Source organism: Syngnathus floridae, chromosome 5 (assembly GCF_059516105.1).
Source record: "Syngnathus floridae isolate MCC-2025c chromosome 5, RoL_Sflo_1.0, whole genome shotgun sequence".
NCBI lineage: Eukaryota > Metazoa > Chordata > Actinopteri > Syngnathiformes > Syngnathidae > Syngnathus > Syngnathus floridae.
The window spans coordinates 14,211,868-14,236,521 of NC_142417.1; the positions used below are offsets into that span (position 1 = coordinate 14,211,868).

The following is a 24,654-nucleotide window of genomic DNA, read 5'->3' on the forward strand; positions in this document are numbered from 1 at the left end:
ATTACAATGCACTACATCCACACCACCGCAAAGTGCAGCGCAATAGTTTTCTATTTCATAAACAGCTCTCTGACATTGTCAATCAACGGCGAGCATGATCTTTGAAAATCCGGCAGAATATTGTCACTGTTTACATTATTGCAGCACATGGTACGAGAGAGCGCCTCAACCCCGCCCATTGCCATTGCTATAGCGTGATGACGTCACAAACACGTAAAGTTGGGCTTGGAGAATTTGCGATAATGGCGACGATGGCTCGGCGCTGCAAAGGGGCACAGTCAAGCTAGCCTCGGCTCGGACATGACTCATGTTTATTCCCTGCGGGTTTATTTTCTGCTCATCAACTGCACGGGTTTCGGATGATTTTGTGGCATTGAAGCGTCTCCTTACTCGTTTCACTGGTGAGTGTGCCGGCTTGTGGTGATTCGGCGGTGTGTTTTGACGGAGGCCTTGGCTTTGGGGTCCGCCCTCCATCTCACAACAACAATAACAGTTGCACGGAGCTGCGTTGGCACAAGTAGCTATTTGAGGCGAAGCAGCTCACTGGCGGAACACAGCCGCGTGTAAGAAATACAAACGCCGGCCGATATGACATAATGTTGTTTCTAAAGTTGTCTTTGCGGCTGTCTTGTTAAGATCCGCGTAGCCAGATGGGCGTTAGCATTAGCTCATTAGCATGAGCAATTTTACGGTCGTATCCCAGCTTGCCCGGCGACGCTTACTTTCCGAATAAATGTAAATATCAACTAACGAGATCTACAGGAATGGTATAATGTTGTTGTTGTGAGCCATTTTTTACACGAGTAGTTTGCACTGAACTCTCAGCACAAGCCTTCATCAGAACCAAGCAGAGCGATTACTTCTTTTGCCTACAAATAGTTTTCCCGTGTAATGGTAATGTTACGCTACAGTGCATCGGTCTTGTTTTCTTATTGTAAATGTTTTGTTGACTTGTAATATGAGCCTCCGTTGAATATGAGCTATATGCGTGATTTAATCCTGCCGCTGGACTCACTGAGGCGAGCTGTCAACGTTGCAAAGCAATGTGCATTCAATCGCCTCGATCAACAGTTTTACCGAAAGTTCTCCAACTAGTTGGTATGTGTGGCCTGTTTGTTGGTTAATTTCGCAGCCTGTGATGCACTGTGGCATGTCACGGGACAACAGCGCCGTTAAGGCTCTAAGGGGCTTAGCTGGGTGACTGAACTCCGCGGGCCGCACTGAGCCGCAGCCACGGGTCATGAGCCCATGCAGTAAACAAAGTCGTGTGTGTTGGGCCGGACAGATAGGCTTTATCAGGTTGCACCAGTAGCACTGACCGGCCTACGTTGGCCACCTCACACCACCAGGCCTTGTGGCTCGTGCTCTTCCTTTGCTTTTCTGATTGGATGGCGTGATCTACTCTCACTGACCTCCGCAGATCACATTTCAGTCTCTTACCCACAATAACTATTTGTAGGGCTCTTTCAAAATAATCTGTGATGAACTTCCTCAGACGAAAATGTTGCTTGCTGTCATGAAATTGATGCCATTTAGCTTTTAAGATGTAATGCTTGTGGTATCACAAAGTCCACTAGTTGCTTAAACATTTTGTACTAATCCAATTGAATGTTTGCCTTTCTTTCCATAGATTTCCATGTCTTAGTTGTGAACTTTAGAAAAAGATCATCTGGGCTACTCATTAAGTGACTGTGGTAAGATCAAACAATATAATGTTATTGTATTTGTTCGCTTCCGTGTTTCCCGTGATTGCTTGGCGACCAATTCAGGGTGTACCCCACCTACCGCCCGCAGTAAGACAGCTTGGATAGGCTCCAGCATGCCCACGACATAAGTAGTTTGGGGAAATGAATGGAAAAATGCTCTGTATTTAGTTAAAAATTGTAGCCTCATAAAATCTTTGTACCCATTGCCACTTGAGCAGAGCAATTTTGAAGAAAAAAACCCCCAAAACAACTTGTGACCCCACACACACGCACCTAATATTGCAACTACAGTTTGATATTAGTTTTCATTCCTAAAATTGTCTCCTACTCTATTACAATTGTTCTGCTCAAATTGAATTTGGCCCATATCTCTATCATATATAATATAGGATGTGACTTAGTGAAAGACAGATTTTATTGCCTTTTTAGATTAATGATTACACTTTTACCTTTGCCGTCATACCACATTGAACATGATCACATATTTATATGCACATTATTGTTATTTTAATTTCTCAGTTTAAAAGGCTAAATAATAATAATTACGAGTTGTCAGTGTTTATAAAGTGTAACTCAACCACCTTAGAGTCTTTTAGAGGATGAGCATTTGTGGCTCTGCTAATTGTCAAGTTAGCAAAGCACAGTCAACAGTTTTAAAATCAAACCAAGCCCCTTTTTGATTTAAAAAAAAAAAAAAAAGTCAAATACTTTAGTTAAGATTGAGCTTTTCCCACCTTACTTAGGCTGAGAGGTGGGGAACACCCGGGACTGATCACCTGTCAATTAGAGGAATAACAGAGACAACCATTCACAGTAATTAATTCTCCTAGCTCTAACATCTCAGTGTCAAGTCAATTTACACTCTCACTTCGCCCCTATTAACATGCACCAAAACATGATGCAAGATAAGGAAGAAATAGAACTCCTCCACCGAGTGAAGGCTTGTAAAAGGACAGATGTGTATTTATTTATTTATTTTTAATTGTTTGTTCCATATTGCGCAATGATTTCATGTAGTTTCTTTCTATAGGCTGCTCCAGGCCAGGCTTCCTACCAGTCGGGTGACCTGCACTCCTTCACAGAGGCCATGGTACCCTTTCTTCTCTTCACTGCTTTGTGAAAGATCCTGCATCCAGTCTGTAGAATTGGAAACTCTATTGATTTCCAATACTTATTGGCTGTTTACCACAAAGCCAGACAGTTATGTCAGCTACGACTGGGTCAAAGGTTGCCTTAGGCTCTTGTCAAAGCTGGGCAACTTTCTTTTTTTTTTTATTGCAGTGATTTGTTATCCTGTTCAGAATCAGAATGATCTTGATTGGCCAAATACAATACAACACAATACAGCTTTATTTATATAACGCTTTCACAAAAGCTGCCGCTGTAACAAAGCGCTTTTCGCTGTAACAAAGCACTTTACAGAACATCGATCAATTGTAATAATACATTCATAAACAACTATTCCTATATATGCCTTGTTGTTTGAAGCGGTTACAGATGAAAGCGGAGACATTCAAAGTCTCCTTTCACCAGTGGGTCAGAGGCACCACGGTCACAGCATGCATGTCGTCACACACGTCTGCCACGACTAAGGTGGCAATTCCTAGTGCTGACTCGCAGTTCGAGGGACACTCCCTTGCCACTCAAGCACAGATCTTGGTCCTTCGAGGAATGTCACGCCCTAAAAGCTCGAAAAAAAAGTCCACAAAGGGCCCACATGTAGGACAAGAAAGACTACATGACACATACACAAATGACAAATACATACACGCACACACACAGTATTAGTCTGTTTTTCTTTTAGCCACTCTAGCAACAAACAACTCCAACAAAATTCATTTTTAGGACATAAGTGCAGAGAGTTGTTAAACAATGATAAGTGAGCAGCATTGTAATAACTATGATCGAGTGGCAATTTTGCAAATGATGTGGAAAGCATTGTGGAATAGTCATCAACAATACTAGTTAGATATGTAAATAACGCAGAGTGCCAAGACTACAAAGATGATCATGGTAATAGTGTTGTAAAATTGGCAAAATGCCATGATGGAATTATGAGTCAACTATTGAGCAAGTTAATGTCAAGTGGAAGAAGCTACTGCTGGTTTTTGTAAGCATAGTTTCGTCACATCAAGAGCACATGTGCGTGATAAAACTGTTTGGGTGGCTTCTCGGGCTCCTGTTTTCTCTGCAGTTACTCCAGTCTCAGCATTCTTGATCCTCGAGCCGGAGTATGGTTCAAATGTGGTGACATTTTATGCTGAGACAGCAAACGGAGGCCATTAGCTTTGACTTTCTGACTCCTTTCATCTTTGTTTCACAATATGCTGGATAAATGAGGGACATGAGTTCTATTCACAAGAGCACACTGCCTCTCTTTTTGTTGTCCTCGAGAATGAAAAGGCTTCTCTGCTGCATCTGTATGTCAACAGGCTATTTATTTGAAAGTTTACCCCTGACGTAAGGCCACTGAGTGACCACAAACATTCAACTAAATACAACTATACAAGTATGAGATAACAAAATTGTTGCATTTAGCCGCATCTTGAAAAAACATCAAGGCCAAAGAATTTGGTGTAATAATGCTCCCCTTTCCATTCCAAATTAGTGATGGCCAATTTAATTTTGAGTTAACCTCATGAGCCCCAACAGTTTTGTCAGTGAGTCTGCCAGGTGTTCAGTGGGAAGCCTTTCAGAAGCCATATTAAAACCTAATAAATATCTGAAAGAAGCTTGTGCCTGTTACGTGGGCGGCCGTTTAGTAAGCGCAAGTATTTTGTGTACAGGAGGAGGAGGGGCAGAAGACATCAGAGTGTATCCAGGCCAATCAAATTTTCCCAAAGAAATCTCCTGTCCTGGAGGAAGAAAACATGCAGGTAAATAGATATTTGACAGCCCAGATCAACTCTGCTCAAGTCTTATGTCCAGACTTAAACTCAATAGAGCATGCATTTTACATGCTAAAGGGGGGACTATATAAACCACTACGGAAATTCATTGCAAAAGAAAATTGTAAGTTTGGTGATCTCGGTGGTCGCTAGTTGAAATGTTGTTATCGTAAGGAAATAATTTGCAACAAAATATCAACTCCGAAAAATACAATACATAAATTTACATATTTCATACTAGGAGTTGCTCCAGGGTGGCAAATGTCCAAATATTCATCATAAATAAGAGGAAAAAACCCCATCACTCCCACTGGATTGTAGCTGGCATTTCTGGGAGATATTAATTTTGCAGAAACATAGACCAGGAATGAAAGAACTCAGACTAGCACACAAAATCCCCATTCCCTAATCATGTCAGCAGCAAACTAGTTCTGGTTGGATACCAAACTTCTGCTTCTAACCTGGGTTGAACGTTTTTAGGAAAAGATGAAATTGAAGTTTTTCTTGACCGATATTGTTATTATTTAGTGTCATCTAGTGATGAACTAATAGAATGCAATGACCTGAATTCAAACACGTACACAAGTGTGGCAAAATAATCAAGTGTCATTGTATCTAACGGTCCTCTTGCTGTGCGCGTGTGCATTATGATCTGCAGTCTTTGAAATGCTGACTCTCCTGCCGTCGCTAGGTGCCTTTTCCTGAGCTGCACGGGGAGTTTACAGAGTACGTGGGGAGGGCAGAGGATGCCATCATTGCAATATCCAACTACCGCCTACACATCAAGTTCAAACAGTCTGTTGTCAATGTAAGTATTTCCAGAAAAGTCAGGAGTTGACAAGATACTCAATTGATAGTTGATAAGCAAAGTACCATACCTGGACAAAAAAAAGTCTCCCTTGTTTAACATTAGGCAGCGTTCAAATATAGTACTGCCAATGCTGCGTGTATTTTCTGTCGCGAGTTCCAACACTAATTTAATGAATTCTTTTGACCACAAATGTCTCTTAGCTGTGCCATATTTATTCATTACGGTCTATTTTAAAATCGTACAGTCTAGTGGTTGTTCAATAATTAGCTCAATTAATTTGTCCAAGCATTTGTTATGTACAGCATTCGTTATTTTAAGTTCCGACATAATTAAAAATGAATGACATCGGTATTATACAAATTATATTCCGAGGAATCTATTAATGAATGAGGCCCATTGTGACCAAGCTGCTCAGAGCTGATCGGTCCTAGCAGCAGCTTCACTTCAAATTGTACATTCACTCTCTGGCTTAGCTGTCTCCAGGGCTGGAAGTCATGCCAAAGGGGATCTATAACAGTCACCCTCTCTTTCTCTCGCTCTCACTTCAACAGTTACCAAGACCTAACTTTGTTACCAAATCACTGAAACTTTCCACAATACATCCTCTTGTGCCACTACAAAGATGTATGTCGACATTTTATACCCGTTATTTTTCTGTGACTGGGCTCATTTCATTTGTCTGGCAGCACATACAACTCTAATTTTTTTTAAAATTTTGTCCACACTTGTAGTGTGAAGCAAGTGAGCATACAAGATAAGCAAATATGCTACATTCAGATAACCCGCCTGCCTTCCCGCCAACTTGTCACAGCCGGAAAGTTGTGCAATTACATCTTTTTTTTTTTTTTAGTTGTTGCACTTCTCCTTCTCAATATCACGAAAACTAGTTCCCAATTAAAGAGAACAAAAGGCATTGTGAAAACCAATGTTGAATTACTCTAGTATTGGTTCTGAACCACAAATTTACGAAGGTTCACTGTGCTTCAAAATCTATATGGAGGGTGGCTAGATTATCTGAAATTAGAGGAAAAAATTGTGAAAGAATAATGAAACATGCTGAATGTCTCCAGACACAAAGACAAAATGTGTTTTAGTCCGCATCACTGTTGAGCTTGCGGTAGGAAGTGCTGGAAGAGAGCAAGCAGCGTTGGAATTTTGATGACGTCCAGATTAGCGATTTAGATTTGAGAGCTGGAATTAAATTGTGACCTCATGATGCAAGGACATCCGGTATGTGGCATGATTACAGCCCTTTGTAGTTGGTGAATCGTAACTGACCAAAACAATCGAGCACTGCTTACATTTTTTTTCCTGTCTTGTCTTGGATCAGAGTTGTTGTTGTGAGGTGTCAGTAAGTATTAAAGCAAGATGCACGGTGTGGGGTGGTTGCCTTTTTGTGTGCCTTTTATGAAATACGCTGGCTACCTAGACTTGCTTGACTTTGTTATTGACCACGTTTTGCTCCAAGAACTTAATTAAAGGAGACAGTTGATGCGTGGGAACTCTAACCATGCAAGTCTCGAACAATAATTTAGATCAACAAAGCCTCCATCAGACTAAAAGCCTGTCATCATAGTGTAGCTGCAGAAATGTGGCCAACTGATGACTGCATGTCAGTCATGCATGACTCCCGACCGCATGCAAAAGAGCAGCCTGAGCCCGTTGTGCGGCCGAAAAGTACTTTTAATAAATTTACAAATTGTATTTCAAAATAGGCTAGGTATTTTCATACAGCATGTGCTACAGTCAGTGCAACAACTGTGTATTTCTGATCTATTCGAACTCTGTGTATGGCTGAAGGCTAAAATGGAAATCAACACACAGGGTTGTCGGGATATATTATTGCCTCCATATTTAGCTTGACTGTGTGTTAGTGCTTTGGGAACTGGTATGTGAAACATAATGGAAATGCAAAGTGACAACTAATCTATGAGTTTTTCTAATGCAAGTGGGTGAATGACTTTACAGATCATTGTTTTTGTTTTGTTTTTTTGTTCTGAGCTTTTACATTGTTTATTTATTAGTTGTAGGCTTCTATGTGCACTCTGACTGTATGTGTTTCTATAGGTGCCCCTGCAGCTCATTGAAAGTGTGGAGTGTCGTGATATGTTCCAGCTGCATGTCACCTGCAAAGACTGTAAAGTTGTTAGGTAAAACAAGAGCTGACACACCCATATGTAACCCAAAACCAGTGTGAGCAGTAACACTTGCTTCTCAAAACAATAGTTCACCATTTATGGCCATACAGTTATACCTCTACATACGAAATTAGTTTGTTTCGGGACGTTGTTCGTATGGAAAAGTCGGTACGTTGAAACACTTTTCCCCATAAGAATACATGTAAAATGATTTAATTGGTTCCAGCTAATATAATTATTCAATAAATGGCTATTTTGCTCAAGAAAACTAATGTTTCCAACGTCACACATTGTTATAGAGTTGGTGGTGGTATTCCCAGCAGCAGGAGGAAGTGCCCTGTAGATGATGTCAGGGACCAGGAAGAATACAGTCACGCTAAAATGCACATTTTTCTCTCGTGTCTATTACTATCATATACATATCACTTTTTATGTTGGAAAATGTGTATGTTTAGGCAATTGTATGTTGAGGTATGACTGTACTTGAACAAATAGGACTTGACAACATTAAAGAAAACAGACCTGAACCATGGATTCATTATACATTTCTTGATTATTTGAAGGAGCACCAAAGCAGCAAACACTTTTGTTGTGCAGTTACCACAAGGAAACCAACTGAAAAGTATGCTTTTGTTGTGTTTTAATTCCCAGGTGTCAATTCTCCACATTTGAGCAATGTCAGGAATGGCTAAAGCGTCTCAGTGCAGTGGTGCGCCCCCCTTCTCGCTTGGAAGATCTCTTCTCCTTCGCCTTTCATGCCTGGTGCATGGATGTGTACGCTGGCGAGAAGGAACAGCACGGAGAGCTTTGCAGACCAGGTAGCCTAGACTTGAAAGTGAAACCCTCAAATAACAGCATTAGTCTAGGTAGGCGCTCTGATCATATCGGATTCCTTTGATCTTTAGGTGAACATGTGACCTCCTGGTTCAAGAATGAGGTGGAGAGGATGGGCTTTGACACCCAAAATGCCTGGAGAATATCTGACATCAACTGCAAGTTTAGGTGAGGGCAGCTTGCTTCACAGATCCCCTTTTGCTCTGTTGATGCTTTTGTCTTTCTGATTTGAGCCTTTGCTTTCATTGGTGTGCAGCGCAGATCAGTGTGTGAGAGGTTTTTTGCGGAGTGTTGTTTTGTTCTCCACCAGTGCTGCGCCCAGGATTAGATGTCTGTCGACAGAGCGTTTTGTTGAGCCTTCGCTAATGCATTCAGTCAGGTCCGAAGCCTTCTTTTATGCAATGCGTGAACCACCTCTCTCTGTGCCCCTCGGTGTTGCCAGGCTTTGCCCCAGCTATCCCCAGCAGCTTCTTGTACCAGCCTGGATCACTGACAAGGAGCTGGACAATGTGGCAGCATTCCGCTCCTGGAAAAGGTTTCCTGCAGTGGTATATCGGTCAGTTGGTTCGGTTCTCTTTCAATGACATACTGCACACTCTAGCTTCCTGGGCTTATTGAGCTACCGCATTTGCTTTTGGCCAGAAATATTCCATTTCTATGGTTGGGGCTCGGTATTCAAGTAGACAAATATAAAAGTTTCACGACCACCGCCAAGACTTGCGATTACTAATGACTGTTTGACCTTGAAGTAATTATAGTAAAGAAGCACAGTAAAGCGGCATTGATCAAATTGTTTTAGCGTCTTGTTTGTTCATATAACTATTCATACATTCAGGCACCTGAGCACAGGGGCTGTGATCGCCCGTTGCGGTCAGCCAGAGGTCAGCTGGTGGGGCTGGCGGAATGCTGATGACGAGCACTTAGTTCAATCCATTGGGAAGGCCTGTGCCGTGGACAGCAATTCTCACAAGCTCCTGTCCAATGGAACCTCCATCAATGGGTCTGAACTGCCTGACACTGATTTTGGTGAGGACTCAGTTTGCCTGCGACAATTTCTTGTCACAATCACTACCAGACACAAAACACACACATTGACCTTTATCTGAACCGACGCAGATTCCTCGACTCTTGAGGTGAATGAGTTTGGAGTAGGCAAAGTTGTGCAATCCAACCTGTCTGGGCCTGAAGCAACAGGCTGACATACATTCGAAACAAACCCTCATTCATTTAGGACATTTTACTCTATACATTAGTGGAGGGAAGTTGGATTACCACAGTATGTCCACCTCTCTTACTAGTGCTGTCGCAATAAAGATTTGACAATACCTTTTAAATGACCTTGTATTTTCCTAATTACCGGTACCGATGGCAAAGACTCAAAACGTCAGTAAAAAACAGTAAGCTTTCAAATTCTTTAGATTTTTATTAGTTCAAAAAATTACTAGAATAAAACTAATTAGAATACATATGAAACCATTAAAATACATTCAGAACATTTGAACACAAAACATTTAACATCTTTAGGCAGAGAGAGAGCGAGAGAGTGTTTCAGTTTCAGAATTTGTTACTTAGTAATAAGTCAGGTTTAGTGCTGCACACTTTTGTTGGATTTTTTTTTTTTTCCCGTAGAAATGAAGCTACATATATCCATCTCTTAAGCCACCGTATGATTTTGGCGGAATAGTTTCGTGTTAGTCTTTTCATACTGTCCAACTACCTGACCCAACCCCCTTTCTCGTTTAATACAGTATATTCTGATTTGTCCAGAGATGTAACTCTAATGTGTTTATGACTGTATCAGAGTCTTCAATGACCAACAGCTCAGAGGTGGAAAAATTGGCCATCCAGCCACACAAGTTACTGATTCTAGATGCCAGGTCCTACGCTGCAGCTGTAGCCAACAGGGCAAAGGGGGGAGGCTGTGAATGTCCTGGTAGGCCTTGTCTTTTATTTACTTTTTCTGTGCATGCGTGTGTACAGTGGATTGCGTAACTTGCCTTGAATCTTGATTTCATTTTTTTGTTTTTATTTTTTCCTGTGTTGTAGAATACTATCCCAACTGTGAGGTGGTGTTCATGGGCATGGCCAACATTCACTCCATACGCAAGAGTTTCCAGTCCCTACGTTTCCTCTGCACTCAGATGCCGGATCCAGCAAAGTACGATTGTCCTTGTCACATCTTTGTCACCTGGTGGCTTCCAAACTCTAAACCCAACTTTAACTGTGAATCTCATCTCTGCCATATGTCTGTCTTTGTGTCCCGTCCTTCTTTTTTCTCAGAATAAGTCATACAATGAGGAGTTTAATCAGACTGGGATATCTAATGCACTCTATAAACTCATTGGATAAAAGCAATTTGTTTTATTTATAGATTTTTTTTTGTTTTAACATTTATACAGCTGAAAATAGTGTCTTATAAAGTCTGAAACTTCTGTAATGTAACAATCACAGTAATCATACCCATGTGACAAGGCCATGTGAGAAGCACTTTTTCAATAGTCATTTTATTCATACCAGTATTGAAAAAAGTATTTGCCCGCAACCCCCTTTCCATTAACTTTATTAAATCATGAATCAACTGCCTAATAATTTTTTTGGGGCCAAAATAGGAAAAACAAAATAGTTATTTGTTGTAGGAGGCAAGTACATTTTCCACACAGGGCCAGTTAGCTTTGTACTTTTTTTTCCTCTTATGAATTAAAGTCACCATTAAAAAACTGCATTTTATGGTTACTTTAGTTCTTTGTCTGATATGTTCCTTTGTTTGATGATCGTATTCATTGAAGTGGGAAAGCTGCAAAAATTCACGTGACGCATGTTGTTATTGTGCCATGTGTTAAAACGTTTCTGCTCTTATTTGCTTGTCTGCAGCTGGCTATCTGCGCTGGAGAGCACCAAGTGGTTGCAGCACCTGTCCCTGCTGCTGAAGGCGGCCCTGCTGGTGGTCAACGCAGTGGATCGAGACCAAAGGCCTGTTTTGGTGCATTGCTCTGACGGCTGGGACCGGACACCTCAAATTGTTGCACTGTCCAAGCTGCTTCTTGACCCATATTACCGCACCATAGAGGTACAACTGGAAATGTTATTCTTGCAATAGAAAGGCTTACATTAGTTTTTTTCCCAGGGTCATATTTTGTTAAGACTGATATAATTCAAGAAAGTGTGTGTAGTAAGCTCCATTATCTGCACATATTTTGATGTAGGGCTTCCAAGTTTTGGTTGAGATGGACTGGTTGGACTTTGGCCACAAGTTTGCTGACCGATGTGGCCACGGAGAAAACTCTGAGGATGTGAATGAACGCTGTCCCGTCTTCCTGCAATGGCTGGACTGTGTTCACCAGCTGCAGAGGCAATTTCCCTGCTCCTTTGAGTTTAACGAGGCCTTCCTGGTGCGTACTATGTCCAACTAAATTATTCCAGTCAAAGTTCATAGATAGCTGGGTGAGTTATATGTAGATTCAATTAAGTTATTCCCAATGTGAGTACTTTAACTTGAATAGTTTAAGACTATTACGTTACGTGATTGGCTGACAAGCCAAAAATTTCATGTGTGAAAGCTTACAACGAAGTCATCAGCCATGAAATGTGCCTGGACGCAGCATACCATAAATTCTCAGGTATAATGTGAACTGGAATGTAATACCCTCCCCATCACCCTTAAAAAGCATTTCTTCCCTCTCTACTCGTGTATAATGCGTTTCCCGCAATCTGCTGATATAAAAACTATTATTTGCATAGTACTTCGATAGATTGGGACTTCTCATGTTGTGTAAAGGCAAGTTTTCTTACGTTGGTATGCTAATAGTATGGGCTGTCAACACGAGCCCACAGATATGGATACCATTTGCTGGAGCGAGATACGACATGCTCCTTTTGAAGCTGCGTGCCTGCCTGCATTGTTACTAAGATGGTAGCTCGTCTGGGACTTTGTGTATGTCATGGCCATCGATAGCACACACCAAAGGTTAGCACGCCATCCCGCCCAAACAGAAATGATCCATGCTTAGTCCTTTATGCCATTGTGCGTGTGAAATTGGGAGTCATAGGAGGTACGTATAGTATAGCACAGAGAATACTTTCATAAACGTCGAACACTGATATATAACCCACGGACTCTTCTGTAGCTCTTGCTCTTATTTCTAATTTGTGGTCACAAGTCTCAACACGTTTAATGTGCTTGTGTGTCTGCAGGTGAAACTGGTGCAACACGCATACTCCTGCCTCTTCGGCACCTTCCTGTGTAACAGCGGCAAAGAGAGGGAAGACCGGCATGTTCAAGAGAGGACCTGTTCAGTGTGGTCCCTTCTGAGACCAGCCAACCGCACACTGCGGAACATGCTGTACTCCTCACACTCCGAGACTGTACGTACAGTACCTGACGCACCCCTTGGTCTTGAGGGAGAAGAGTCGTGTTGTCTCTATTAGTCCTTAAACTCGATGACCTTCAAACCTACCTCATCGGTTATTGCAGGTTCTCCACCCAGTGTGTCATGTGCGCAATCTGATGCTCTGGACAGCAGTCTACCTGCCCAGCTCCTCCCCCACCACCCCTTCTGACGATTCCTGTGCGCCATATCCTTTACCTGGCAGCAACCCTGAGGAGGCCCCTCTGGGCAGGTGAGCCTGGCACGCTGGCACAGAACCCCCACTTCCTCTCTAATGTAAGACAAACTCTGGTCGAGAGCTTCCAAAGCCAATTGGTCTTCTTTGCACACTCTGCTCTCATTGGGCATTTACAATTGTACACTGCATGCTTAGTTCATTTCTCATGACATCTGTAGTGGGAAAATGAAACTGGGATTTGTTCCATATGTTATACTATTAACTTGTTTCTGCATGTCGTGTATCTATTGACCCCTAATCGTTGAAACAAAATATAGGATTGGATTTTTAAATTGTTAGAGTCCGTAGCCCTAGCTAGTATATAGCCCCACTTTACTTTACAACTACCATAATTTCCGGACTATAAGATGCACCTGATTATAAACCGCAACCATTAGTGGAAAATTCAGTTTTGTTCATATACGTACGTACAAGCCGTAGGTGTTTTAAATTAAAAGTGCTCATTTCTATTACTTGTATCACCAAAACAAATCTTCTTACAATGTTATAAAATCATGAAAAATACATAGATAAGCTGCACTAGACTGACTATAAGGCACAGGGTTCAAATTTTGTGCAAAAGTAGCCTCTTATAGTCTGGAGAATATGGTAATATTTGCTGCGCTTGGTGATTTCTGTAACCATGTTAATTAATTAATTGTTTATCAATTTTATCTTGTCTTACTCACATTTGAATAATCTTAATTGGCACAGGCCTCCTTGTAATATTATATACTAGTGGGGTGATACTGAAAATTAAAATTAGAGGCATAAGGTGGGGCCCGATGGATGATTTTTTAAATCATTTTAATATTTTTCTGTTTGCTTATACAGGCAGTTCTAACTTTAATGACAACTTTTGCTTTTGGCCACCCCCCGCTAACCACCAAAGACTGCACACTCTACCTTTTAACCAAATGCTCTTTGTTCTTTTGTTCTAGATGATAATATTTTCTGACCAATTTTTGGAGAATCTAAGAAAAGATTTTCCTCCAACTTTTCCTCCCACTTTATTATGTTTCATAAAGGGCAATTATTGTATCATGTGCCATCTAATGGAAGAAAAATAGCAAATATACATTCATTGTAGAAAATAAACAATAATTTTACACTGGCTAATCCCCCCCAACACCTGAAGATTTTTTACAGCATCCTAATATGCTGTGGCATGGTGGTTTAAGGTCTATTAAGTGTCTTGCACACCCCCTTTAATACATGCGGTGATTGTCCTTTCCAAATAGGCACTTCAAAACTGTGTGATGGCTTACCATCTATGTGTCAGCGTCATTGGAAAGACCACAGGAACTCAAAGGGTCTGCTTTTTAAACTAGGCTTTTCAATAACTTTGACCTGTAATAAATGTTGTCTTTTTAATCCCACTGTTTGGGGTTGCTTGCTTGCTTGCTACAAATACCATTGGGTAGCTTGGTGCATGGTGATGTAAATAGATTTTTTTTTAAAAAGTTTCATGAGTAATTATAATGTACAGTTATATTAAAAATAACTTTTCTTTCCATTATTACTTTCTAGATGTACGAAGACACGCTCCTTCGATAATTTGCCCAGTGCTTGTGAGCTGGGAAGCTCACTGGCTCCTAACCGCCGCTCCAGCGACCCAAACCTCAATGAGAAGTGGCAGGACCACCGGCGCTCTCTGGATCTCAACATGGCAGTCGGGCCAGATGAAGACGGGGACCAGAATCATGAGGCGCAGTGTAATGGATTGGGCCTTCACTCGAACAGAGTGGACGACGCTAAGATGGATGCCAATCCGCATCCACGGGACTCACCCTCTGAGTTGGCAGAGGTAGCCTTCATGCACGCTGCGACCACAAGAGAGGAAACCAAGGAGGCCGAATTGTCTGTGGCAGTGGGTGTGGCCGAAGGCCAGATGGAAAACATTCTTCAAGAAGCTACCAAGGAGGACATGGGAGCAGATGCTCAGAGAGTTGGAAGTGGTGCTGACACCCACGTCATTAACGCAGCTGTTGGGGAGGAGGTGACAGGCTCAAGCACTAATGATGATATTGATGATGATGTTACTGATGGCAACGGTGATCAGTCTGTCAAGAAGAACGACACAGGAGAAGTGCTTGCTAATGGACACCATTTAGAAAATGGTTATGCAGAGGCTGAAGAGAATAGTGAGTCTTCTGCTCTACCTGTACAGACAGCAGTTGAGCTGGAGCACCTGAGAGATGCTGAAGCCCAAATACCCGAAGATGTGACGAAGCAGGTTCTGGAGAAATGTTCTGAGCAGCTGGAGCATGCTCATGAATACTTTGAATCAAGTTCAGGTGAGCCGGAGTTACCTGCAACTCAAAGAACTCTGATGAACGGCTTTGCTCACCGGTCACCTGAGGAAACTGAGGCAGATGAGGAGACCTGCTCTGCTTGTGACCCTGACAGAGGTTTGTCGGAGTCAGGGGAACAGGCAGAGAAGAGGGCCTCCCTGATGGAAAGCTCCACAGAGACATTAACAGAGGAGGTCTGCAGCAGGTTTGAACTCCCCGCACAGCCTCCTCCTCTCTGTCAGAGCTATCGGGTCTGCAGCAATGGCAAGGGCCCGCCGCATTCCTCCAAGGACAAAGTGCTGGAGACTGTTGAACAGAGCTTTACCAGAATTTTCAACGAGGGCAGCAAGCGATCCTCTGTCAGTGCCTTTCAGTGTGCGAGTGCTGACCTCACCCGCGACGGACTTTGCAACGGTGACAGTTCCGACGGGGAACCTATGGGAGGACCTCACTCGGTCAAAGCGAATGGCGAGCGGGCCCCGCTGAGCCGCCAGGTATCCCTAGCAAGCTGCAACTCCCTAAATCTCCATCATCGAGGCAGCTGCTCACAACAACGTTGGTGCCACGCGCAACTGGGCCGGCCCGCTGCCAGCCCAGAGCAGCCGTCTCGCAGCCACCTGGATGACGACGGGCTGATGCTGCACACAGATGCCATCCAGCAAAGGCTGAGGCAGATTGAAGCTGGCCACCAGATGGAAGTGGAGACCCTGAAGAAGCAGGTACAGGAGTTGTGGAGTCGCCTGGAAAATCAGCAGCACGCCGGCTCGCATCGGGTCAATGGAAACGGGGGAGATGAAATGGTAAGAAGCTAGTGCGACTAATCACCAGATTACCTGACCAGTAAAAAAAAAAAATGGGCTTGATTTTCTTTCTCACAGACTTTGATGACAGACTCTGAATACAACGTGGACCCCAACTGCCTGTCACGCTGCAGCACAGAGCTGTTCTCCGAAGCCAGCTGGGAGCAGGTGGACAAGCAGGACACTGAGGTGGGTCTCACCACATTTGGCTTAGACTAACACAGCCCATTAAGCCTATTCTAACGCCTTACTTTTTCCTGACTTAAATTCTAAATCTTTATCACAAGGAATCCATTCCAGACTGACCTACACAAATCTGCAACACACCTTTTAAAGTATACCTATGTGCCTCTCCTCACTGTCAAGATATGAGACTTTGGACAATAACGCTTTTAGGAAATCACTTTCGTTATCTAATGACACTCCCAGTTGACGTTTGGTGTGAAACAAAAAATAAAGATAATTATACGCTGTGTATTAACCCAAACACAATAACGGTTCTTAGTCGGCTAGCGTAATGGTAATATTTGAGGGTAAATGCCACAGACTGGCTAATGAAACATGCGAGGATAATGTAGCAGTTGAAAAGCTTTAAATAGCTTATAATACTCCTGCTTAGACAATCTGCTGTTTTATATCAATTCCTATTGTACCACCCTGTGGTGGCCGAGGTGCACACAAACGTTATCACAACCCCATGATACAACGTTTTCTTTAAGGCCCACAGTGATGCGGGCAAACGTGACCCAATTGGACATGACATGGAGGAATTAACGCACGATTCATTCATTCTACCTAAAAATCTCTGTAGATGTGCGTTTCCAATAAGAAGCTTTGGGCTGGCCGTGCGTATAGAGTAGTGATGTCACGTTTCGCCAGCTTGTAAAACGGTGATCAAAAAAGACTTGCTCGTCCCCTTTCATACAACATTGTTGTCATTCATTTATTTCTGCATTTTTGGGTCATAATTCATGGCAATTTGTTTTTTTCTTTTCTTTTAATATTATATATATTGTTTTTTCTTTTAACACTTGCATTAATTGTTCCAAACAGTATTTATTTGTTTCCACTTCTAAGTACCTCAATGTCAGTCTCAGAGATGCTCTCTGGCCTATTTTCAATGCTTTTGGATTCCTTAAAGGGCTTGCTGCTACTTTATACAGTCAACAGGAGGTGTTTCTCAGCGCAAATGAGGCTAGACGTGCGCGAGCTTGGCGGTTTAGAACAGATGGGATTTATCAACACACATCACCGCCTGGTGTCCACGCAACAGCTGTCTGTACGAATTCGTACTCACACTCTTAAAATTTCAATCGCACAATTTAATTTAGAACCTGTTCTCGGCAGTCTGATAAATGAGGCCCCTTTTTTTTTTTTTTACTTACAGAGCAACATTTCACACTTCAAAAGCAATGCAAAGTGCATAACAAAACCGTCCATCCACCCCTGCGGTAATCCCATGCCGTCCATTTGAACTTATAACATGAAAACTTGTTGCAGAACTGCACACACTTCAGAACAACAAATTTCCGCTATTCCTAGTTTTGTCAAAAAAAAAAAAAAAAAAAGAACATTTGCTATGATTGTTTTCAAGGTTACCCGCTGGTACCCTGATCATTTGGCTGCCCAGTGTTACGGCTGTGAGAGCAGGTTCTGGCTCGCTACCAGGAAGCATCACTGCAGGTAAGCACTAAGTACAAAGCTGCTTTGACCTTTGTTCACTTTCTAACTGAATAAGATATTGCAAATCCTACAAAGGGATGACAGAATATTGATACGACAGCATTGCTTTTTCTCGAAAACTTAAAGCCAACGATTGTGTATAGAAGTTAGATAAAAAAAATGTTTGGGGTCAGTAGATTATTTCTCCTGAGGGTTTGTTGCTGTTCAACATGAAGAAACAACCGAAACAAAATTTTCATGTTTGTTCAACCAATAACATTGCATTGTTTAAGCGAGCAAGCCATGTTCATCACTTTATATTGGTTAATAATTTGTAAAAAAAAAAATAAAAAAATAACACCCATGTGACCAATAATGTGGATTTGTAAAAAAAAAAAAATAGGTGAAATTTACCCCTAGCCCCCAAAAAATTTCTAATAACACAATGAAATTATTTAGAATTGCTTAATTGGGTCAAACCTGAGCCGTAAAAGTGGAGCTTTTCATATGGTCACATACCTGATCAACTTTCTTTGAAAATGCTGAGTATAGGGGCGTACATATTTTGTTTGCTCTTGTTGTCACGTGGTTATTTCAAAGGTGCCCATCAGTTTGACCGAGATGGTGAACTCTTGAAGTGCACAGGCGCCATAAGGTTGGATTTTAGTCTGCCGTAAGAACGGAAGACCTTTGGTGTGAGGTTCACAGTGGAATCCATGCACGCTGTGTTTGACACACTATCTGGACACCGTTTCAAAATCGTTTGACAGCATGTTCCAAAACTTGCCATGTTGTCTTAGAATATCTGTGGTAGGAAGTTGTTACGTGAGTGAAGTTGTACTTGTGGTGTGTCATGTTGTCCTCCCTGTTCAGGCAGCTCTTCTCTATTGTCTGCCCTTCTCCTCCACAGTGGCAGAGAGCCTGTCCAGGAGGTCTGGTGAGATCCGGCTCCTCTGCCCCCTCCCCTCCCACACCCTCCACTCCACCCTACTCTGGCATTGTTGCACCTTCCCTGCAACAGTGAACCCCCATTTATTGCGGGGAATACGTTACACATCCACGTACATGTCCATATTTATTTAAAAAAAACATTATTTTTTCCTCTCCCACACAATTTTAACGTTATTTTAACATACTCAAAGGTATAAAAAAAAAAAAAAAAACAGTTTTGAAAATATTTTTACGTCGGCACTCACTTAGCATCATGGCTCACCTGTTTTCTGGGTTGGGTCATGTGACGTTCTAAGCACCGTGGCATCGTTTTCAGTCGATAGCAAATGGCAGTACGCGTCAAATTGGCAGCCTACTAAGACCGATTTAAAAATGGGTGGATTTTTCTGGCAATAAATGCGTTTAGACAGGTCAACATACTGTATAGATTTTTGTTTTTGTTCTGACTTTCCCTTTTAATTCCAAACGCCCTAGGTGGGCTAATTGAGATGAGTGTAGTATCAATGTTGCATTATTTATAATTCCTCCAAAAATGCCAGTTATACACACATGCAGCAATATCACACATAAGCAAAGATTTAATCACTGCTGCTTTGTCAGGGTCCTTCTCTGCTTGTTTGCCTCATTTAATTATTATAGAGTTCAGTTGCTGAACATGGTACTGCACTGAAGGCTAAAATTCAGACAAACTAAAATTCAGACTAATTAAATTCAGATGTTCATGGTCTCTATGCAGTACTGTAAAAACCCATGAAACAAACGATGGCTTAAAAGCAGCGATATATATTGTTGGGGATGCCAAAGGTGAACCGCAATCTAGTGGGAGTTCACTGTGGTCCTAATCCATCCTTCACCTCCCTCCCTCCCTCCCTCCCTCCACCCCTCCCTGCATCTATTTGCCCTTGTGTGCAGTTCCTAAGATAAATCCTTTGTTTTGAAGATCATTTCGAGTGTGATTACTGCGGGGAAGTTGTCTTTTTACTCATTGGCTATGAGTGTGAGCAATTGTGCTGTCTATAAGCTGTGATTGGCTGAAGGCTGCCACACCCCTTCCGCCACCTCTCTCACCCTGGCAGCATGCTGCCCCACCTGCCACTCAGCCAGCTGTGGCGCTGTGCTCTAACCTCACTATCCCCGGTCCCCATGCCGGTGTGCAATAATCACGAGAGCAAAATAGGTTTTGTGTCACGCCGATGAGCAGAGCAGTCAAGAGGCCTGGTGTAAGCATGGCCTTCCATCTGGACGCCGGCATGTCTATCCCGCCCAGTGGGCCATCACACGTTTTATCGGCTTCTATAGTAGACAAAATAACCCCTCTGATGCCGTCCGCGACCTTGGCATGTGGCACTGAGGTGTCAGCATGATCACCACTGAGGTTCACCTGCGATTTGGTTTGACCCATCAGGCTTGCTGCAGGCTTAGCTCTTATTCAAGTACATCGCAAAGAATTACATTCAGCTCTTGGATGGATTTACAATTAAGCTTAGATAGCATAGTCGTTTATGGTAGCCTCAGTATGTAAATCCTTATCATCATACAAGCTGAAGCAAAGTGTTAGTTCTTCGCTGATGTGCCATTTAAAGGTAGAACAAAAAATGTGCAAAAAACTGCGGAGTGTCGTACTTGTGTGATACTGCACACGTGAAAATATCTCGCATGCGCAGGCTGCACGAGGCAGCTACAACATGGAAGTAAACAATCCCTCCATTTTTATATTGCGTTTGTTCTTATTAGGGTCACAATAGGTTAGCTGAAGTCTTTCCCTGTTGGCTTAGGGCGAGAGGCAGGGTACACCCTGAATTCCAGCTGGGCCAAAAGTATTGGAACAGAAAGCTTTACTCCTTTGTTGCTGTCATATACTGAAGACATTTGGGTTGATGAAAGGATGGTTAGGAGATAAAAGTTCAGAATTGTAGCTTTTATTTCATGGTATTTACATGTAATATTAAACTCCTGACAGAGAAACTTTTGTTATAAGCCACCCACTTTGCCAGTGAGCAAAAGTATTGAAACACGCATTATTAAATTAACTTAATGTGAACATTAATGTTTGGTGGCATTGACACAACTAGACGGCTGCATTCTTCATTTTATTATATAATCTTTTCCAGGCCTTTACTAGAGCCCTTTTCAGTTATTGTATATTTCTTGGGGTTTCTTGCTTCCGCCGCCTCTCCAGAAGGTATGCCTGCTCTAGTGAGTTAAGGTCAGGCGATTGACTCGGCAACTTTCCACCCCTACCACAATAAAATCCTTCGTTGTGAGACCTGACGTCTTATCAGGAACGTCCCTGAAAAAGACGTTGCTTGAATGGCGGCATGTGCCACTTTGTCTTGGAGGCCACAACAGTTTTGATGTCCAAAAATGATTTAATGTACTCATCACACACACCATAGCACACTCTTCTACAATGCGCAGTCAAGACTCAGTGAAGCCAGCGGTGTTTTTTTTTGGTGGTTTTGCTATGGGTTTTGCATTGCATGGTTGTTTTAACTTGCATGTGTAGATGTAGGAACTAACTGTGGTATTCATTTCAAAAATCATGCCGGAGGTCACGGCTGGCTGGTAACCAGAGCTTTCTGGGTTCAATCTTTGCAACGGGTATCAGTAAATCAAATGTAACAAAATCATGCCTTTTTTTGCAGTACCAGCTGAGGGATCAAAGGGCAGTCAATTTTGGTTTTGGGGCCTTGCCGCTTTTATGTAGATGTCTCTTCAGATTCTCTGAATCTTTTGACATTATGGACCGAAATCCCTAAATTATTTGCAATCGTGCGTTGACAAATGTTCTAAAACTATCGGTTCCATGATGTTCCTCCAAATCGCCCGTGGCACTGTTAAAAGCGGGGAATAGAACTTTGCGCTCTCGGTCACTAATGATATTTGTAGAATATTCAAATTAGGTGTTTTTTGAGCTTTCCTCAACTTTCCCCTGTTGGCCCTCTGTCTCAGCTCTTTTGGGTTCAGGAATCAAATTCAAAAAGAAACAAAATTTGGGGAGGCATTCCTCAATTCGAATATTCAATGCCTGTATGTTTATAGATGAATAGGTTGAAAATGATTCACAAATCATTGTATTCTGTTTTTATTTACATTTTTCATATGTTCCCAATTTAATTTGAATTACGCTTTGTAGTCAAGGCTACGTTCTTTGCCTTGTGTTTGCTTGATAGCACATTGTTAGTGTGTTATTAATATCATTAGTATTTTAAGACCTCTGAGACAATTTGCGCCTGTGTTTAATTTTCAACTTGATGATGCATGCAACATGAGTTAAAACAGGGGATCTTAGGGCACTAATGTGTGAGTGTGTTTATTATTGCACTGACTTCCTTATTAAAGGGGATAAACAATGTTTGAGAATGCTTTTGTAGTGAAGCTCATTAAATCAGAGTGGCATAGGAAATGATCATTTTGTTTAATATGTCAGAAAATAATTTGTTGTTACAATACGGTTTTGCTTTAGAGTTTATGGTGTGAAGGCGTAATACAGTTCAATAAATGACAGAAATTGCAATAATAATCCTGACCAGTGAAATGTGCATAATTTGTGTGTATGCAGAGAATCCAACGCTGATCTTTGGTGTGTCCCCACAGGAACTGCGGTAATGTGTTCTGCGCCAGCTGCTGTGACCAGAAGATCCCAGTGCCGAGCCAGCAGTTGTTTGAACCCAGCCGGGTGTGCAGGAGCTGTTACGGCAACCTCCGGCTCGGCCCGTCGCCCCTGGACAAACCTATCGCAGCCAGCTCCAACTGAGCCTCAGAGAGGAGGCGGACATTGACAAAAAGGAGGGCACCACCACCACAACAGAATCTCCACAGAATGTCCTGTAGACTGTGTGTGTGTGTGTCTATGTGTGTGTGAGTGTGTATGTGCTGCACAAGTGGACCGGAACGTGTCCATGCGATGGCGCATTTGCTCGGCGCGCTTAGCTTTGCAAAGAAGATGCGTGTTGGAGTAAGTTCCTGGTCGGCCACACGGTGGCGCTGGCGAGATGGCCGTGCACTGAGGAGCGAGAATGGACTTCCTGGTGCTTCGAACCAGGAGGAAGCCCGACTTGCTGCATGTTCTCTAGTCAAGGGGCTTCAATCCACTTCAATCATGCCCCCTGCCCATGCCGCTGATGCACACTTCCCAACTTTTCTGGGCCCAGCTTGGACTGTTTGAGTTTGGTTACTGCTGTGTGCCCAGAGGTAAAGATGTGATGTGAAATATTCAAGAATCCTCAAAATGACCTTTGAAAACAATTTCAATGGGAGATTATCATCCACTTGGATGAATTGGCCCTTTTATTGGCAGCAGATTCAATTGACAAAAGTACGGTTGAAGTGACTTTCCCCCTCTCACATAAGCACTTATGGATGAAGATGAAGTGTGATCTTTTCACACTTGTCACTCCCATTGCTGCCCTCCCCTAAAATACCTGTTATGGCATTTGCCTTTGTTACCTTTGACTGGACAAGTTGGAGACACCGTTTTGATTTTCCTTCTATTTTTGACTCTGAGCTCACAGAATGGTCCTTGCTGCCTGTCAGTCATTCAATGACCTCCTCTTGCACACAGTCATTGTTTTGTAAAATGAAAGAATACAATAATATATTCAGATACAACTATAGCATTTAAGTACAAAATGTATAGAAGCGAGACTAGTTTCTCTGTAAATTAGTCACCAAAATCTTTTCTTTTTTTTTTCCAACTTTTTTTGGGGGGGGATTGCAGAAATGTACCTATATTTTTCAACACGTTAAAACAGGTTTTTTTGTTTTTGTTTTTTTTTAAAATATGGATTATAGAAGCGCAGGGTGTCCTGTTTGGATGCTGTAGTGTTTGATTTTTTTTTTTTTCCGTTTTAAATGAGATGATATAATTTATTTCATTTAAGGAGTTTTTTTGGGGGATTCTGACAATTCAGCTGCCACGTGATAATCAGTGTTTTGGACATGCTTGTGGCAGTGGAGTGACGAGTCTATGCACGCACACACACAGACGGAACAGAGGTCCAAAAGAAGCCCCTCCCCCCAATGATGCACACACTCCATTCACCTACAAACGCTACCTCTTACCAGACACTCATTACGCACACTTTGTAGTTGCTTCAAAATTTTGGCTTTCAGGGTTCCCTTTGTCAACTGCACCTTGTTCTTCAATGAAGACCATTGTTGGTTGTTGCTTTTGAGCATATTGACTCTTTCAGTCATATTCTTTTAGCAGGCCGGTTAGGGCGAACAAGACAAAGGACTATCACTAAAAACACAAGTCTGATCATGGCTGTAACATCACCTTCCTATTCACAATTGTCCACTGCAATAGAGGTAGATCCTTGCGAATTAAATCGGAGATGACCAGCGTACCCATCCGTCATTTAAGTTCTATTGGACACAGCTCATTATTCGAACTGAGCAGTACCAAAATTCTATGACACACACGCACAGTGCACATCTCATCAAGTATCAACTTGATACTTGATGAGAGGAGACACTGGTTTGCCTGACAGCCGCAAGACCGTGCCACACACACGTGACCAAAACAAAGATGGAGAGCTGTTGTCCCTACTACTCAAGTCTGACAGGGTGGCATCTTTTCGTTGGGTTTTTTCCACACGTGAGAGCGTGTTTGTGAGAATGAGAATGGATTAGGCATTGGGGGCTGTGTGTGTGCGTGTGTGCATATTTTTCCCGCGAGAGATGGGTGCCAAGCTGTTTTATTTCAGATCTCACAAGATCACATGTGCTTTTGTCGTCGCCCCCATCTGTTTCCTTCCTGTTGGAAAAGCACTTTGAAACTGCTTGTCAGTCGAATTTGTAGCTGTACATAGAGCTATTTCCTGTAATTACAAGTGCGCCTTGTTCATTGGATTTTCTTTTTTTTTATTTTTATTTTAAGGGCGTTTTGTTGTTGTAGAATTTAAGGAGAAATAAACTAGACAAACCAGCTGTGTGTGTGTGCATGCATGTGACCTGCTCTGAA

General features: G+C 42.3%; 1 protein-coding gene across 6 annotated transcripts; it reads left to right on the plus strand.

Moving 5' to 3' along the window:
• The first annotated feature begins 377 nt into the window (after positions 1-377).
• Positions 378-24,618, plus strand: mtmr3 (myotubularin related protein 3). Of its 6 annotated transcripts, none has more exons than XM_088377195.1 (21): positions 378-401; positions 1,631-1,694; positions 2,737-2,796; positions 4,493-4,582; positions 5,286-5,402; positions 7,473-7,555; positions 8,195-8,361; positions 8,449-8,545; positions 8,820-8,933; positions 9,213-9,403; positions 10,179-10,310; positions 10,424-10,535; positions 11,249-11,444; positions 11,581-11,766; positions 12,569-12,739; positions 12,849-12,994; positions 14,510-16,073; positions 16,152-16,262; positions 17,668-17,756; positions 18,646-18,672; positions 22,284-24,618. In XM_088377195.1, exons 3-21 carry the CDS (start codon positions 2,794-2,796, stop codon positions 22,441-22,443), a joined length of 3,756 nt encoding a protein of 1,251 aa, XP_088233321.1. In that variant the 5' UTR covers positions 378-401; positions 1,631-1,694; positions 2,737-2,793; the 3' UTR covers positions 22,444-24,618. The 6 variants fall into 6 exon arrangements, 5 of the variants coding, with proteins under 5 accessions (XP_088233321.1, XP_088233320.1, XP_088233323.1 ...); XM_088377194.1 differs by lacking the exon at positions 378-401 and adding an exon at positions 466-563; XM_088377197.1 differs by lacking the exon at positions 378-401 and adding an exon at positions 466-563 and having other exon boundaries at positions 18,646-18,667; positions 22,284-22,435.
• The last annotated feature ends 36 nt before the right edge of the window (positions 24,619-24,654 follow it).

Bases quoted from the DNA above. Each gene is read 5' to 3' on its own strand.
- mtmr3 (XM_088377195.1), top strand. The intron at 10,536-11,248 runs GTACGATTGTCC...GCTTGTCTGCAG, and splicing joins CAGATGCCGGATCCAGCAAA to CTGGCTATCTGCGCTGGAGA. The intron at 12,740-12,848 runs GTACGTACAGTA...CGGTTATTGCAG, and splicing joins ACTCCTCACACTCCGAGACT to GTTCTCCACCCAGTGTGTCA.